The 12,975-nt window shown below is 41.1% G+C and overlaps 1 protein-coding gene across 4 annotated transcripts in view; it reads right to left on the bottom strand.

Annotated features, from left to right (window-relative positions):
* Positions 1-12,975, bottom strand: part of ELMO1 (engulfment and cell motility 1) — a 568,419-nt gene that overhangs the window by 388,202 nt on the left and 167,242 nt on the right. For all 4 annotated transcript variants that reach the window (XM_077491651.1, XM_077491655.1, XM_077491653.1 and 1 more), the window contains exon 7: positions 12,561-12,596. In XM_077491651.1, coding sequence (XP_077347777.1) covers positions 12,561-12,596 — 36 coding nt within the window. The remainder of the gene's footprint in view (positions 1-12,560; positions 12,597-12,975) is intronic.

The raw sequence follows: 12,975 nt of genomic DNA, 5'->3' as shown, positions 1-12,975 counted from the left end.
ATCTTACAGTTTTAGCTATTTTAGCAGGTTTTTTAGTAAAAATAAGGGTATTTCTATCTTTCTGTTGGACTAAATTATATGCTTTTTTCAGGCATTTATGGGTATATCCACGTACTATTAGCCTATCATGTAACTCTCTAGCTGCTAATTTATAATCTGATTCCTGTCAGGGATCAGATTATAAATTAGCAGCTAGAGAGTTACATGATAGGCTAATAGTACGTGGATATACCCATAAATGCCTGAAAAAAGCATATAATTTAGTCCAACAGAAAGATAGAAATACCCTTATTTTTACTAAAAAACCTGCTAAAATAGCTAAAACTGTAAGATTAGTTACCCAACATTCTAATCAAAATAAAAAATTTAGAGATATAATACAGACATTTTGGCCTCTATTATTGGCCGACCCAGTTGTGAAGAAATATGTTAATGAATACCCTGAGATCACCTACAAACGGGCTCCCTCCTTGAAGGACCGTTTGGTACATAGTCATTATATTGACTGTGATAATGAACCCACAATAGGGAAATTTGGCTCCTACCCATGCGGACATTGTGATATGTGCAGATATATGGCTAGCTGTAGTAGATTTAAATTACCAAATGGAAATTGGCACCAATTAAAATCCTGTGTGACCTGCTCCACACTTGGCATAGTGTATTTGGCGCAGTGCCGGTGTGGAGGATTTTACATAGGCAAAACAAAAAGAGCCTTCGCAATACGGATGAGAGACCATATAAAACCAATTCTTAATAGAAAAATGACCACAGCAATTGGTAGGCATATAGGCCTACATCATGACTTTAACCCAGACTATATTAGATTCCAGGCTTTAGATCATGTCCCACTCTCTTCAAGAGGGGGGAGTGTTGACAAAAAACTTTTACAAATAGAAGCAAGATGGATATATAAGTTAAAGGCAATAATATTCCCTGGGTTTAATGAAAATTTGAGTTATCGATCCTTTCTTTGAGGATCTTTGGTCTGGGTGGGGTGTGGGGGGGGGGGGGGATATTTGTTGTGTTTTTCCCTTGTTTAGTTTTGTTTTGTTTTGTCCTGTTTTTTATTAATTATTATTTACATAATTATATATCATTCTGATATATCAGATATATTTATAGTTGTCTGTGATATCCTAGATTATTGATATTAAAATAGACTGTGAATTTTGTTTTTGGGACACGAAATGGGGTTTTCTAATAAATATATATACGGATTTCGCGATTAATTTGGTCCATTATCGCGATTGCACCGATTGATATATTGGGGTATATAAACATATATCTCTTTGCTCCCCCGGCTTTTATTTAAAAACAATTTCCATTCCCCATGTGTGGTTTGTCATGCGACTCATGATTGTTTGAGTATCGCATGTAATTATGATGCATGACTCCTGGTCGGCAGCTTTTGGCACTTTGGCATTGGAGAGGAGCATATGGACGCCCGAGGGCACCTTTACTGGATCGGATTTTATCTGGTTTGGCGGGTTGCCCACCGGTTAGCGGTGATCCCTGCGTGCGAGACAGGGAAACATACACTCTTGGAGCAATATGAGGGTGCTAGCCAGAGCATTGCATTAGCTGCGCTCTGGCTGTCCCCTCCTATACGTTTCCCTGAATACCGGTGTTTGCACCGAGGCCTTGTGGGAAATGTAGTCTCCAGATTCCCCTAATGGCTCTCTCGCGCATGCGCACTGCCGCTGTTTACGTCCGCATCGAGCCGGTGACGTCAGACGCCGGCTCGATGGACGGCGGTATATATATTGGGACACAAAACATTCGGCTCTATTGTGGGGGAGCCGTGCTAGGAGGAGGTCCACGTTTGCTGGCTGGTTAGTAACTTTAACATTTTATTGCTGAGAATGAATTTCTTTCTTTATCCACACCTTAATTAATGGTAAATGCATTTTTCCTTCCTAGATATCGTGCAAACAGGTTGTAGAGCCCATGTGAGTGTGCTATCATTCTGGGCTTATCTTAATTTGAAGGAGAATTCCCTATATACTTTGGTGGACATAATATAAAATCTGGGAAATAAAACATATTAAGGAAACTCTACTTTATCGTCAGTAAATGTAAGTGGATATATTTAAATAAAAAGTAATTGGGCCCCACTAGTATAAAATATTTATTTAAATTAAAAATGCAAAAAATTTGAAAATGACTGCTATACTAGAATAAAATATTTTTTTTAAAAAGGCTATAGGTTACTCCTATATATTGACTATAGTATAAAATAAAATAACAACATAGCTCTTATGTATAAATAGTAGGCTGACATATGATATAATTTTTCTGTCCCAATTAGCCGCCGTCTATGCCCTCTCCAGCTATATTGCCTGGCTGCTGTACTTGTTGCCCTGCATTCTTCTATCCATCTGGTAGTCATATAACTTTTCCTGGGGTACGAATGGGTCGGTAAAATGGGGGTGAGCATATTTCCATCATTTTTTTGAACCTTACTCGTGTCCTTTAAACACTATATATGCCGATTACCTGTATGAATTATGTATAATGAAATGTACTTTGTGTAATTAATCTATGTTTTTTCTTTTTGAATTTATTATGTTGGTAGTTGGCTTATCCTCTGATGAAGCATTAAGCGAAACATGTCGGGATAAATCAATCGCAACTACCTCAACTTTACCATCTATTGGACCACAAAGTTGTATATAACCTCAGTATGATTATACAGATCACTGCTCTGTTTTTATGAACTATGTATAAATAAATTTTGTAATTTTTTAATATGAATATAGTTTGATTTATTGCACCGTTAACATCCCACTCTCTTAGGCTTGGTTTACCTTAAAAAAACCTTTTTTGATATAACCCAAGTAAGTACAAAATGCAGTTTTTAAATGAGGATTTAATGTATTAAGGGAAAAAAGCTGTCCAAATCTGCCTAGCCCTATGTGAATAAGTAATTGCCCTCTGAACCTAACTGGTTGTGGCAACAACTCCAATCAATCATTTGAGGTAACTGGCAATGAGTCTTTCACAGTTTTGGCCCACTCTTCTTTACAAAATTGTTTTAATCCACTGTCCCAAGTTTTCTCCATTTGTGGATAGTGGCTCTCACCATGGTTCACTGGAGTTTCAAAGCCTTACAAAAGGCTTTTATAACCCTTCCCAGAGGGATACATGTAAATTACTTTGCTTCTCATCTATTATTGGATTTATTTACATTGTGGCATTATGTTTTGATTTTTAAATCCTTTAGCAATCCTTCACTTTGTCAGATAGCTTCTATTTAAGTGATTTCTTGATTCAACAGGTCTGGTAGTAAACAGGTATGGGTGTGGCAAGTGAAATTTAACTCCGCTTTCCAAAAAATGAGATTAATCACAGTCATTTATAATTTAGTAGGGGGGGTACAATTACTTTTTCCCATAGGGCCAACCCGGTTTGGACTGGTTCCCCCCCAGCAAATAAAATAATTGATAAAACTGCTATTTGTATTTAATTCAGTTATCTTTGTGTAAAATTAAAATTTGTTGGATAATCAGAACTATTTGGCCTTGGTACAGACACAGAAGGTGGCACACACAGGTTAAATGGCAATTAACTCTCTCGCTGCCAGGCCCTGCGCTCCATTTTGTACACTCAGGTGGCCAGACCATTTTGCATTTTTTCCTTTGCTTTTTTATTTTTCACTTATAGCTTTGTAAAAGACCCCCCCCCCCCCCCACCACCACCACCACCACCATATATTTTCTGAAAGCATATGATCAGTAGAATAAAAAAAGGTGCTACTGATTTTTTTATACCCTGCGGTATTTGCGCAAATGATCATTATTAGCAGAATAAAACACAGCAAGTTTTACAAAATTCCTACTAAATATAAAAGCTTAACCTGTATTGAGTTAATAAGTAACAAATATTTGTAATTTTTAAATTGCGCCTGTTTGCGAAATGGTGAAGATTGAACAGACACAAATGTGTAAATATCCAAATTTCTCAAAATATATGAAGGTTTTCATTTTTCCCTTACAGCTTTCAGAATTTGTGAAAGACCCCAAAACTATATATTTTCTGAAAGCATGACCTTTGGAATAAAAAAAAAAGATGCTACTGATTTTTCAGACCTGGCGGTATTTGCGAAAATGTTTATCAAACCAATATATTCGCATAAAATACACTAAAACCATTATTAGCAGATAAAAACACAGCTCATTTTACAAAATTCCTGCTAAATCCCTACTAAATATAAAAGCTTAAACTGTAAATCTTAAACTGTGCCTTTTTGCAAAATGGTGATTTAACTGGCGGATTAATCTGCATCACCCCTTGCATAAAACCCCAGACTAAAGAATGCATAGCAAGTGGTCTTTGAAATAAAACCAATAAGGCTGAGACTTGGCCCTTAATAGTACTTAGGGCCAACTTCATCTCTACGCCCAATTGTAGAAGGGCAAGGATTCTTCCTATAATATATCTCTGAGGGTGCCATCCCTTGGATTCACACCAGGTAAGCTTTCCAAACTCTATAATATACAGCTCTGGAAACTGGTTTCCTTGCATTGATTAAAGTAGAGATAACAGACCTGGAAAGCCCACGCTTCTTCAGAATGTGGGTTTCAATAGCCAAGTCGTTAAATTTAGCATTCGTAAAGTAGGATGGAATATTAGCCCCTGCAAAGGCAGGTCTGGCCTTAGTGGGAGAGGCCAAGGACCCTCCACTGCCATCTTTATGATCTCTGCGTACCATGACCTTCTGAGTCATGCTGGTGCTACCAGAATTATCGTCTTTCTTTCCAGCTTGATCCTGCAAAAAAGTTGATGCAGCAACTGAATCGGGGAAAAAGCATAGATCAGTGAAAACTGATCCCACGGAGTTACCAGCGCATCTGTTCCACATGCGAGTGGATCCCTTGTTCTGGACACAAAGTTGACTAACTTCATGTTGAATCTGGATGCTAGATCTATGTCCAGAGTCCCCCATCTTTGGCAAACAGCCCAAAACACTTCAGGGCGAAGAGACCATTCCCCTGGGAATAACTACTGGTGACTTAGATGGTCCGCCTGCCAATTTTCTACTCCCGGAATGAAAACTGCTGATAGGGATGGGACATTCCTTTCTGCCCAAGTTAGGATATGGTTCACCTCTCTCTGAGCTGAGAGACTCTTGGTGCCCCATTGGTGATTGATATAGGTCATAGCCGTGGCATTGTCGGATTGAATACGGACTGGACAATTCTTTAACCTGGAGGTCCAGGTTTTCAGAGCCAGATACACTGCCCGAATCTCTAGGATGTTGATGGGCAGGGCTCTTTCGAGTTTTGACCACTGTCCCTGGACAGTCGTCTCCTCTAGTACCGCTCCCAGCCTGAGAGGCTGGCATCTGTCGTTACTACTTTCCAGATTATTGGTCTGAAGGATTTCCCCTTCAGCAAATTCTGGCTTCGTAACCACCAACTGAGGCTTTGAGACACTCTTGGGGACAACCGCTTTGGCAAGTCCAAAGCTTGGATCGTCTTCTACCAAGCATAGAGGATTCGGTTTTGCAACAGTCTTGAATGGAACTGGGCATAGGGGACTGCTTCAAATGAAGCTACCATCTTTCCTAACAACCTCATGCAAAGGTGAATTGAAGGATTTGCTTTTGACCTGACCACCCGTACCAGCTCTTGTGTGGAGCTGATCTTTGTTGGAGGCAAGAACACCCTTTTCTGGGCTGTATCTATGATCAGGCCTAAGTAATCCAGCCTTCTTACTGGTTTTAATGCAGACTTCTCTAGGTTGAGGATCCAACCAAGACTTTCCAGGTAACTGGTTGTACTGCGTATGCTTTGCCTTAAGCGAGTCACTGACTGGTCTATTAACAACAGATTGTCTAGGTACGCCAACACTGTTATGCCCTGTGCCCTCAACCTGGCTAGAGGTGGGGCCAGTGTTTTTGTGAATACCCGTTGTGCTGTGGCTAGCCTGAAAGGTAAGGTCACAAACTGAAAGTGCCGTTGTTCCACTTCGAATCGCAGAAACCTTTGAGGAGTGGGAAATATAGGGATATGCAGATATGCATCCCTGATGTCGATGGACTGCAGAAGTTCTCCGCCTTGTAGGATGGAGACCACTGACCTGATCGACTCCATTCAAAAATGAGCAAATTTTTAGGAACCAATTTAGATTTTTTTGATGCAGATCCAGAATGGACCTGACATCTCCATTCAGTTTTGGTACCGTAAATAGGTTTGAATAGAAACCTAAACCTTGTTCTTCTGTGGGGATCTGTATGATTACCCCTTGAGTCAATAATCAGTCTAATGCTTGAAACAGGGATTGTCTTTTCCCTAGATCCTTGGGAACATTTGATCTCAGAAAGTTAGATGGTGGAAACTCCCGAAACTCTAGTTTGTATCCTAGTTTCACTGTGGAGAGAGCCCACCTGTCCTGAGTTTCCCTCTGCCAGAATTCTGCAAAATACAGAAGTCTTCCCCCACCTTGGTGAGGGGAGACGCCTCTTCATTAAAAAGTCTTAGTATTCTGCTTTGTAGTCTTGTGGGTCCAGGTCTTCCTTTGAGCCTGGGCCTGACTCCGGCGATTTTCCTCTGGAATCTGACGGTGGCAGCCGTTGCCACTGCCTAGAGGCGGATGCGCTTGGCGCAGGAGAGAAAGTCAGTTTAAATGGAGGATGTTCATACTTTCTTTTAACTGGCAAAAGAGTACTTTTTTCACTGGAAATTGTCTGGATGTATTTATCCAAATCATTACCAAATAGTTGCTCCCCATGAAATGGGAAACTAGACAGTAGGTTTTTGCAGGGTGCTTCGGCAGACCAACCCTTTAACCAAAGGGTCCTAGCATGTGTACTAGCACAACTGCAAGGCGAGACGCCTGGTGAATAGAATCCTTCATAGCATCTATGGCAATACATAATGCTTTTGGTAAATCGGCCAAGTCACTGGCTTGTTGTGCAGGGAACTCTTTAAAGCGGAGGTCCACCCTAAAGTGTACCTTCCGCTCATCGGAACCCTCCCCCCCTCCGGTGCCACAATCGGCACCTTTCAGGGGGGAGGGGGGTGCAGTTACCTGGATAATCCAGGTAACTGCACCCACTTCCGGGACAGCTCTCTGCGGAAAGGGGCATAACTTACGCCCCTTTCCGCAAGTGCCCACCCCTTCCCGCAAGTTCCCCGCTGCCTGCTGGGAAACACACAGCTCCCAGAGGCAGCGGGGAGCGTCCTTATTGCGCAGCGCAATTCGCGCATGCGCAGTAGGGAACCGGGAAATGAAGCCGAAAGGCTCCATTTCCTGATTCCCATACCCAAGATGGCGGCGGCAGGACCCGACAGACGACCTAGCGATCGGCTTCGGGTGCCGACATCGCGGGCGCGCTGGACAGGTAAGTGTCACTATTTTAAAAGTCAGCAGCTGCAGTATTTGTAGCTGCTGGCTTTTAAAAAAAAAAAAAAAAACGCGGAGTCCCGGTGGACTCCCGCTTTAAGGGCCTCTGTGAACTGGTCTTTTAAGGACTGACAGATGCGTATAGCTGCAATTGCAGGCTGAGCAACAGTACCTACTAAAGAAAAAGAGGATTTTAACAGGAATTCCAACTTTTTATCTGTTGGATCCTTTAGCATTTGTGCATTGTCCACTGGACAAATTAAATGTAATGTGTGGACTGGATACGCATGCACTGGTTGTGAAGGTTTCAAGGAACCCAAAGAAGAAACTAGGCTTTCAGCTGACTCTGTTAGAGGTAGCATGAAAGTGGAGCGAACCACGTTCGTAAGGATTTGTACCTCAGATTGCGAAGCTGAAACTTCAACTGTTATTTCCACCACAGAGGAGGTTTGTTTTTCCCTAACATTTGAGGGTAATACTTCATCCTGTCCCCACTGTTCCCCTGGTAAGGGGTTTGGAGTGGGAGAGAGGGATCTAGCATACTTCTTATCCCCTTTAATTGAGTGTCTTATTAAAGCTGCTAATCTTCCTTCTAAACCCCGCAGGGCAGAGGAAAATGCATCTTCAGTCACATATACAGGGGCTGAAGTGTGAGAAGCACTGGCACCACCAATTGCTTCCAATGACTCACCCTGGCTTGCCATGTCCAGCATCTCTGGAGTGGATGACAATGTGAAGGCATGTCTGGAGTTCCCAGCGCCTGGGGGTGGTTTTGGTGCCTTAGTAGTAAGCCCTGAAGCCTTGTGCAAAGTACATAAAGCAAAGGTACTCTAAGAACTGTTCTATTTATTTGAACAATAGTAGGAAAAACAGTGGTAGCATAGAATGATCTAATGCTAAACAATAAGCTTGTAATATATAAAAAGGACACAAATTATACATACATATAAACACATCATAAAATAATTAAGGGTATTAATACCCTTAATTATTTTACAATGTGTTTATATGTATGTATAATTTGTGTCCTTTTTATATATTACAGTATTTGTTTTGTCATATTGCACACCCCCTGAAGAAGCAAATAGCGAAACATGTCGGGCTAATGTGCAATAATCACCTTCTCAGTTCTACCCGTTATTTTTCAAGACTGTACATACAAACAGTTAAAATCCCTCTGTCCAAACTTTGTAATTGTTTCATTTCAAATTTGGGGTGTGGTGCAAAACTGGGTGTTTTCACCTGTATAGTCGGACCATAACATGATTGACAGGGTCTATATACTATTACTCCCTCTAGAGGAATTTTTTAAGGCATTTTATAATATAATTGAAAGAAAAGTCATAGGTGGACTTTACAGTTCCTATGCTTTCCTCTTACCTTTTCCTCGCTGCAGGATACTGCTGTAAACAGACAGATCCAAACTTCACCCATCATGGCGGGCAGCGTGGTTAAACCTTCAAAGTCTGGGGCCCTTTTAATAGGGGTTCCACTCCTTTGGACCATGCATAGCACCCCTCAGGACAGCTTTAGGTAATGTAGCAAGACCAAAAAGAGTCCTGGTTCCTAGGGTCCAGCTCTCAAAGAGGAGCGTTACAGGCAAAACCTCATTCTTCTATGCGAGGCCTGGGTACCATCCTGGAGCCGCAGTGGCGGGATGGATCCGGTTGTGGAGGCTTTTAAAATCCAGCATGGATCCCTCCTGGAGCTCCACAGAGCACATCTTCACTCGTGCCAACACCTTTAGACACTGGCGAAAAAACTGAGGTACTCCTGGTACACCTGAAGGTAGCTAAAACCCGCTACTTAAGGCTCTGTGCCCTATGATGTACGATAAAGAAATTATATATATATATATATATATATATATATATATATATATATATATATATATATATATATATATAGTAAATCATTATTTGCTTTATATAGGGTGAAAATATTGATTCCTGTTGCTAAAACAGTGTATGTGCAGTCCTATGTGATGCCACTCCTGTAAACATCACATTGTAAAAAGTCTAGTACAACTACTATTCTTGGAGAAGTAGAAATGTGAAACTGGTCAGCTAAATTTTTAATTTCAAATCTCTAGCTTGTTCTCTTATTTTTTTAATTACAAAATATAACCTTAGCCCCCTTTTACAAAAGGTGGACTCCGTCAAGTGGATCTGCCTGCCTATCCGTTTCCATCCGATCTGATCCGCTAGACGGAGCCGTCTGTTTTTAGCGGTCTAGATTGGATGCACATGGGTGTAAACGAACACATGTTCATTTACATTCACCCCCATGTAGAGAACAGTGGGTTTGTCCAATCGGGTCTGCCTGAAAAAAGGACAGGAGAACCCGATCGGTCCACTCACGTGAAAGGAGCCGAAGACATTATTGAAATCATCCACAAAATCTTTTGCAGCTGCCATGCAACACCTATAACTGAAGGACCCAAGGGTTAGTATGAGAGGTTCAGGTTGGCAGTACGAGATGTAGGGCTCAATCCTGCCTTTGCAAAGCTCTATTACACATTTATATCTGACAAAGTGGGACTACCAATCCCCTCTACCTTCCTTCTTAAAGCATATTTAGCTGTAGAATTGTGGGTGCACCTTAAAGGAAACCGGCCTTGAAAGGACCATGCAGAAGGCCAATGCTCACCATTCCTCCTGAAATTGTTAGTTGCCTAGTTGCTTGGCTGTCATACGGATGCATAGGCTCCAATGTTTCCTGAGTCACTGACCTGGAAGTATGAAGATACGGAATTCTGACTCTCATTATCAGCATATATCTTCTCGGTCTGTGACTCGAAATATCGATTCAAGCACACACAGCAACAAACATTTTAGCAGGGATTAGCAATGTAAGTCACCATACTATTCCAATGACAAAGTAGCTTTAAAAGCAGTATAAAACAAAAAACGTAATACATTGTAGCTTACCAGTCCTATGTGGTGGCTGCTATAGTTTTCCTTTAGGCTTTTTTTTTTCTTTATATTATCTGTTAATCCTGTCAGTAACACATTTCTGTCTTAGGGTGTCTGCATTCTGGATGAAGTAGTAAAGCAGACACCTTTGGACAGTAGCACTGTGTCTCGAGATAGGTTACTGTTAGACTAGCAGGTTTAGATTGACTTGACTGACAAATTGAAGCTGAATTCCAGGTAAAACTGAGCAGTTACCACAAACATTTATTTTCCTTTTAGAATAAAGGTTTTACATAAATAAATAATAGCAGACCATTTTAAGCACCCCTGTCAATGTTAAATCGTTTGTCTCATCCCTGTGACACTTTGCCTGGACAGCTTGGTCTGTTCAAGGAAATTGAAAAATAACAGACTTAATAGCTGGATCATCAAGTGAAAATAAAGGAAAAAAAATCATAAGAATTGGTAATCTGCAATTTAATAAATGAATATGCTAATTTGCCCCCCCCCTGCCACATTCGGGGGGGGGGGGGTACCTGTAAAAACCAGGTATCTGCCCCCCCCCCCGAAAGGTGCGGCAACAAAGTTATCCGGAAGTTCGGCCCCCCTCACCTTCCCCGCACCGGGCCATTCAAAAAGCGCAGCACGCTTCATGCATGCACAGTAGGAAACGGCTTAACCGAAATGGTGGTGGCAGAACCCAAGAGCCGATTGAAAAATCAGCCCCGGTGAAGATACTGCTGGATTCCTGGACAGGCAAGTGTCCTAATATTAAAAGTCAGCAGCTACAGTATTTGTAGCTGCTGACTTAATTTTTTCTGATGAAGCCTGGAGCTCCTCTAACATTCGATATGATTTAAAGTGTTACTAAATCCACAACAGTAAAATCAGTCTGTATATGCAGTAAATCGTGCTTGTTATACTCGCTGTGGAACCTAAAGGGTTAATACTCTAAATTGTGTAAAAAAGGCTGTTTGATCCCATCTTCTCTGATTGTCATGTTTGCCTTTTCCCCCACATGACTTCTCACAAACCTCTAATGGGACTTCTTATGGCGTTCTTCATCAATGGCTTTCTTCTTGCCACTCTTCCATAAAGGCCGTATTTGTGGAGTGCACGACTAATAGTTGTCCTGTGGACAGATTCTCCCACCTGAGCTGTGGATCTCTGCAGCTCCTCCAGAGTTACCATGGTCCTCTTGGCTGCTTCACTGATTAATGCTCTCCTATCCCAGTCTATCAGTTTAGGTTACGGCCAGGTCTTGGTTGGTTGGCAGTTGTGCCATACTCTTTCCATTTTCAGATGATAGATTGAACAGTGCTCTGTGAGATGTTCAAAGCTTGGGATATTTTTTTTTTTATAATCTAACTCTGCTTTAAACTTCTCCACAACTTTATCCCTGACCTGTCTGGTGTGTCCCTCGGCCCTCATGATGCTGTTTGTTCACTAAGGTTATCTAACAAACCTCTGAGGGCTTCACAGAACAGCTGTATTTATACTAAGATTAAATTACACACAGGTGGACTCCACTTGCAAATGATGTGACTTCTGAAGGCAATTGGTTCCACTAGATTTTAGTTAGGGGTATCAGAGTAAGGCTCGGTTCACACAGGGGCGACACGACTTCAGGACAACTTTGTGAGGCAACTTGGAGATGACTTGAACACGACTTTTAGACACGACCTGGGGCGACTTACAAGTCCCTGTGTGAACCGAGCCTTATGGAGGCTGAATACAAATGCAGGCCACGCCTTTCAGATACTTATTTGTGAAAACATTTAAAAAACATTTATCGTTTCCCTTCCACTTCACAATTATGTGCCACTTTGTGTTGGCCTGTCACATAAAATCCCAATAAAATACATTTACATTTTGGTTATAACATTACTAAAATGTGGAAAATGTCAAGGGGTATGAATACATACATCAAGGCACTGAATACTGCTGATTAAAAAAAAGGTATTTAGCAGTTTATATTTAATAAAATATTTGCATTTCCATGCTGTGTGTACTGTAGGAGGCCAGATATAGGGAATGCAACGTCCTGGGTTTAGTAACACTTTAAGCTGTAACTTCTAAAAAGCAGCAAATGGTAGTTAGTGACTACAATTCAAATTAAGAAAAGAAAAGCAAAATGTCAGCTAAAGTTAGACCAAAGAAAGAGCCCAAGCCTAATTCCCAGCAGATCCTATGCAAATAACACAGCAAATCTGTCTTCCCCAAGCTGCTACAATAGGAAGCTGCATTCAGCGTGTGCAATTAACAATGCAAATTGTAATCCAGGGAAATTCTTACCAGGGTTTCATTATCTTCTGCAACTTTTGATATCGCCTACAAAAATGTAAACAAAATTGACAAGTGAGCACATATTTATAATAACCACTTACTTTAAAACACAATTACATTCATTTATAGTTCCTATTAAAAAGAATGGGTCCTATGAGCTATTTTACCATTATCACATACAACTAATATTGGATAGATAACTTTCATGGTATTTCTTTGACTTTCCATCATCTGTTCTGGGATAACTTAATTGCCAGCTCCTATATTTCCACAGTCACTCAGCTGTTGATGATATCCTGCTTGTCAGTCCTGCCTACTTAAGCCATCCAGTCCAGAGGAGCTCTGCCTTTGCCTTGGTCAACATCACAGAAACTATCTCCTGCAATCCTGTTCAAGACTTGCTTTGCTGACATCCCTTCTTCTC

The sequence above is a fragment of the Lithobates pipiens genome, unplaced genomic scaffold (genome assembly GCF_037356315.1).
Source record: "Lithobates pipiens isolate NorthernLeopardFrog02 unplaced genomic scaffold, aLitPip1_a1.2 Scaffold_19, whole genome shotgun sequence".
Lineage (NCBI taxonomy): Eukaryota > Metazoa > Chordata > Amphibia > Anura > Ranidae > Lithobates > Lithobates pipiens.
This window is presented reverse-complemented; position numbering and strand designations above follow the sequence as displayed.